Consider the following 6,000-nt stretch of genomic DNA (forward strand, 5'->3'; position numbering starts at 1 on the left):
GATTGTTGTAAAAACCCACCTGGTTCACTAATGTCCTCTCAGGAATGAAATCTGCCATCCTTACCTGGTCCAGCCTCTGGCCTATGGGTGGAATTTTCTGTGCCCGCTGGAGTTGAGCTTGTTTGGCGGCATGAGCGAACAATATGGCGAGAAGGCCAAAAACAGTTTGCAATTGCCCGCTCTGCCCCTCAATGGCAGGCTGTGTTTCCTGCTGTCGGACATTGGGAATCTCATTGTAGTACATCTGCATATCATTATAATCCCAGCTCGCTGGAATCATCCTCCCACGTTGGATCATCCAACTGAACATAAGTGATGCGCACCTGGCGAGCTACACTTGCTCAGGGCTTTGAGGCTTGTTTGCCTACCTTGCTTCAGGCAGCACTCATGGTCATCAGTTCCAGGCTCCATAGGCAGCACCACATCACGTTTAGGGGGGCTCACAGGCAGGTTTCTACTTATGAGACTAACCATAAGACGGGGCTGTCCTTTCAATGGCTGCGGGGCTAGGGCTTGCTTGGGAAACGGGAGAAGTAGCCTCAGGCAAGTGAAGAGGCTGCAGGGCTAGGGCTGTAATGGGGAAGGGGGGGTATCTCAGGGTGTGTGTGTGGGGACACATGTTGATCTGTGCAAGCGACCTCAAGAGGGTGAGGGCTGTGGCGGCAGTCTCCAGAGGAGATGAGGACAGATGGAAATGTGAGGGTGTGTGTGAGAGAGTGAGTAGTGATGTCCCTTGAGCTGGCAGTGAGTGAGTGTGCGATGGGCTTGTGAGTGTGTGTGTTTAGAATGACGAGATGGTTGCCTTACCCTGGAGACACGGATGAGATTATTTATCCTCTTTCTGCACTGGATGGCCAACCTCTTCTCTGCAGCATTGGCATTGATCACCACTGCCACTGCCACCCAAGCCGGAGTGGTGACACTGATGGGCCACCTGTGGCCAGAGTGGGGGTAGAGGATATTGCGGCAGGCTCCGACAGTGTCCAGAACGCATCCCAGGGATGTTTCACTGAATCGGGGGGCTCTTCTTGGCTTTTGGGGCCATGTCTTCATCGGTGCCCTCCTGGGCTAGAAGCCCTAAGAGGTGTGTGTGTGGCTGCATTTTAAATATAGTGCCCAGCGTGAGGAAACAATGAGGTGATGGTGTGGCGAGTGATTGAGAGGCCGCCTGCTAGTGAAATGCCGTGGTTCCCAGGAATGAGGCGGGATCGGGATGATACAGTGCGAAAACCTGCCATTGTGGCCAGTGGGAAAAATTTTCTTTTTCCCACCCACTACCATGCTTAGTGTAAATCTGGGACAATTCCATGCTACATGTGACTCCAGACCCACAGCAATGTGGCTGAGTCTTAGCTGCCCTCTGAAATGGCCTAGCAAGCCACTCAGTTTAAAGGCAATTAGGGATGAGCAACAAATGCTGGCCTTCATAAGTGAGTTATTTTAATCATGCACCCGTTGTCAACACCACTGGTAAGGCCAGCATTTATTGCCCATTCCTAACTGCCCTGGAGAAGATGCTGGTGAGCCATATTCTTTAATATAACTGAAAGGCTTGCTAGGCCATTTCAGGGGACAATTAAGAGTCAACATCATTGTCATGGGTCTGGAGTCACATATAGGTTCCTTCCCTGAGGGACATTAGTGAACCAGATGGGTTTTTGTGAGAATCCAGTAGTTTCATACTTACTGACACTAGCTTTTTACTTCTATATTTATTAAATATAGCAAACTCCTCAATCAGCATGGTGGAATTTGAAATTATGTTTCCAGATCTTTTGGTCAAGTGTTTAGTTTATTTGTTCAGTGACATAACCAATATGCCACTGTGCCTGGCCATGCAAAGTCAGGAAAAAAACAGAAAATGCTGGAAAAAATCAGCAGGTCTTGACAGCATTCTGTGGAGAGAGAAACAGAGTTAACATTTTGAGTCTGTGTGACTCTTCTTCAGAATACTGAAATAGTGCCATATGGGATCTTTTACATTAATCCAAGTGGGCAGATGGGGCCTTGGTTTAACATTGCATCTAAGAGCCAACACTTCTAACAGTGCAATGTTCCCTTATTGCACTGGAGTATCAGCCTTGAATTTTGGGTTCAAGGCCAGGAGTGGGACTTGAATTCAGAATCTTGTGATTCAGAGATGTGTGTGCTGTCGACAGAGCCATGGCTGACACAGTTGCTTATGCATTTGTGTTGCGCATTCTGTACCAGAGACAAAACCTGATGGTGACGGCAAAAAAGTAGAAGAAAATATTTTTATTGAATGGATGGGCTTACAGGTACAAAAATAAAACAGTGCTTTTAGTGATCAACTGCTCCGTGCTTGATTATGTGAGTCTGCTAACTGATCCATCCTCACTTTGCTTGATTAGTTAAGCCTAGGTGTGGACTCAGATCAAAGTAAACAGAGACAATAGAAGCTATAGAAGGTGAGCTGGGACTGGCATGGGTGCAGGCATTTTGTGATTGCAGAGACACGTTAAAATTCATGTAAATAAACCTGTTGCACACTTAGAAACTAGTGCCAATTCTGCATTGCTCTCAGATATATGAAGTGTACAACAGTGCTGTCACTATACTTTGCTGCTGGCTGCAGGATTGGGCAATCATCTGATGCTTCCTGTACACCTGAAGCTCAGGAGACTAGAGTTATACTGCTAATTGAAAATCCTAGATGGGTTTGAAACCCACAACAACCCTGATGGTTCATTGGTGATGTTGGCTGCCATTTACCTTTGAATCTGAAAGCTGTGGGTTCAATTCTCACTTGAGGTGTCAGCTGTGGCTCAGTTCATAGCACCCTCGCCTTTGAATCAGAGGGTTGTGGGTTCATGTCCCACTCCTGGAAAATCAAGAACTGTGATTGTACTCGAAAGAGTTGCAATCTGTGACTGTTGATAACTCGAAAGAGTTTCAATTCTCACTTCAAAGACTTGAGCATATGTCCAAGGTTGATGTTCCAGTGCAGCACTGAGGGAGTGTTGCACTGTCAGAGGTGTGAGTTTTTGAATGAAACGTTAAACTGAGTTAGGCCGTGTCTGCTCTCTCAGGTGGATGTAAACCATCCGGCGGCACTACTCGAAGCTCTGCAGGGGAGTTCTCCCTGGTTCCATTTTCCTTAAAATAGTTAACACATAAAGTTTAAAAACAGATCAGCTGGTCATCATCACATTGCTGTTTGTGGGACCTCACCCCTAACCCCACTCCCTGCACCCCAACCCCCAAGAATATGTCTCGTCCACTGCCTTCCTCCGGACTGTGCATAAATAGGCTGCAATGTTACCCACATTACATCCGCTACTACCTTTCTAAACTATTTCGTAGGCTTCGAAGCGCTTTATGATTTCCTGACATGATACAAGGCACTGTGCAAATACAACTCTTCCTTTCTTTATAGCCATTTGATGCATACCAGAGTCAGATCATTGGTTGTGGGAATGGTAGTACAAAAGTGGCAGTATAAAAGCTTGTGTACCAACTGAACTGTACTTAAAAGCAATTTATTGTATGAAGAAATTTGGGACATTTCCAAGAGTTCTAACAACAAGCTACTTCAATGCAGTTTCTTTCTATTATAACTGCTGGTTAAATCTACTTGATATTGATTGATGCCTGTGGCAAAATTATTACACAGCCACAAATGAGTCATAAAATAGATCTGTGGTTGCATACAGAACACCAAAGTGTTCAAAGGCCTTAAGAAGAGCTGGCCCTGGAAATTTCTGGTGACAGAATGTCATCCCTAGCTGTAACACAACTTTTTTTTTTCAATTTGTTATTTATTAGTTTGTTCTTAATTAACCTGGTGAGGGGTGTCAGCCCCAAATATCGCCGTTAGTTACAGAGTAAATTACTTTTCCCTGCCCGACAGTATCCTTCAAACCCCGCCCTCAGGAAAACACCATTTACGCATTAGTGTAAATATTACTGTTTCCTTCATAGTAATGGTTGTCTGAGTGACACAGTTGATTTTTGGTGAATGGCCATTTAAAAAAAAACTGTTCATTCTTGGGATAAACTCCAGCATTTATTGCTAATCCCTAGTTGCCCTTGAGAAGATGGTGATGAGCCGCCATTTTGAGCTGCTGCAGTCCATATGATGTAGGTAATCCTACAGCGTTCATGCTCACTTTGAACCTATTCTTGGTAAGCAAGGGGGCGATAGGTTATCGGCTGTAGGTCAGATGCAGATTTCAGGTTACTATCAGATCAGTCATGGCAGAGCAGGCTCGAGGGGCTGAATGGCCTACTCCTGCTCCTTGCTCGTATGTTCGTTAACACAGGGCACTGAGAGTCAGCAGGAGAAGGAGAAGGAGCTTCCATTGGTTCACCCCACAGGCCCAGAAGTGAAAGGATTACATTTTTTTTTGTTGTTGTTGGAAATTTTGCTTAAATTGTGTAAGTGGAAAAGATTCCAAATGGATTCACGTTCTTGCATCTTAATGTTGCCTTCACCCTTTAGATATCAGTCAAGTCTGTTTGAAGTAGCAATCTTTTTCTTTGACTCTTGCCCATTAAACAACACCATCCATTTAAACTGATGAATGAATTTAATGATTTAAATGGCTTCTCAATCTTTTCATTTTTCTTTGCAGGTAACATCTTTGTCGTCAGTCTTTCTGTGGCTGACCTGGTAGTGGCAGTGTACCCTTACCCTGTGATCTTATTTGCCATTTTCCAACATGGATGGAAGCTGGGCAATATTCACTGCCAGGTTAGTGGATTTCTGATGGGGCTGAGTGTCATCGGATCGGTTTTCAACATTACAGCAATTGCAATCAACAGATATTGTTACATCTGCCATAATTTCAAGTATGACAAGCTCTACAGCTACAGAAAGACGATCTGCTACCTGTGCCTGACCTGGGTCTTAACAGTGGTTGCAATCATACCAAATTTTTTTGTGGGCTCTTTGCAGTACGATCCTCGTGTATACTCATGCACATTTGCCCAAACAGTAAGCTCATATTACACAATTGCCGTGGTGGTTGTTCACTTTCTCGTCCCCATTGGTGTGGTGACCTACTGCTATCTGAGAATCTGGATCTTGGTCATCCAGGTAAAACGACGTGTTAAACCCGACGAGCCAAAGTTAAAGCCCAGTGACTTCAGAAATTTCCTCACCATGTTTGTGGTCTTTGTGCTTTTTGCGGTTTGCTGGGGGCCACTGAACTTTATCGGTTTAGCCGTGGCCATAAATCCTCTGGCAGTGGCGCCGAAAATCCCGGAATGGCTGTTCGTCATGAGCTATTTCATGGCTTACTTCAATAGCTGTCTTAATGCAGTCATCTATGGACTTCTCAATCAGAACTTCAGAAATGAATACAAGAGAATACTAATTTCACTGTGGTCTCCAAGACTCCTCTTCACCGACCTGTCTAAAGCTGGAACAGATGCAATGAAGAGTAAGCCTTCTCCAGCACCCTCCAATAACAATGTAGTAGAAGTGAATGTGTAAGACAATTTGATTGTACTCTCTGCTTAGTTTGATCTATATCATCAGTAATGTCCAGAGATTATCAACATGCTGTACGTATTTTGCTTTACTTAAAACAGTATAATTTACTTTTGTTACTTACTATGTGCCTATAATCTCAGATGTTTCAAATTTTAATTGTATATCAAAAACAACTAGATATGTTCAGCTTGATGTATGATATTCTAACCATATGCCTGTGCGTTAGATTATCAGTGCTGTTCACAAACAATAAGCTTTCCTCTTTCTTACCCACTCAAAAACAACCTTATGAGAAAGATAGCCTTATGGCAAACCAGACTTTTTTTTTATGTAAATTGAGAAAAATATCTAACCCTGGCACACATCATTCCTTGACAACCCTGTTGCAGTATGTGAGTACATGACTAACGCGATTACCTCTTGCAAAAGTAGTTCAAGATATTTTGGCTCAATTCAAATTCTGTGTAAGGTTTTATGTAAGTTAAAATCTGGCCCAATTGGTCATATTCTTAACCAATAATTCACTGGTAGCCATTTTAAAA

The 6,000-nt window shown here is 43.8% G+C and overlaps 1 protein-coding gene across 1 annotated transcript in view; it reads left to right on the top strand.

Moving 5' to 3' along the window:
• The window catches only part of LOC144683218 (melatonin receptor type 1B-like), a 207,362-nt gene extending 201,904 nt beyond the window's left edge, over positions 1-5,458 (top strand). The window contains exon 2 of the mRNA XM_078546176.1: positions 4,596-5,458. Coding sequence (XP_078402302.1) covers positions 4,596-5,458 — 863 coding nt within the window. The remainder of the gene's footprint in view (positions 1-4,595) is intronic.
• The last annotated feature ends 542 nt before the right edge of the window (positions 5,459-6,000 follow it).

Source organism: Cetorhinus maximus, chromosome 8 (assembly GCF_964194155.1).
Source record: "Cetorhinus maximus chromosome 8, sCetMax3.hap1.1, whole genome shotgun sequence".
NCBI lineage: Eukaryota > Metazoa > Chordata > Chondrichthyes > Lamniformes > Cetorhinidae > Cetorhinus > Cetorhinus maximus.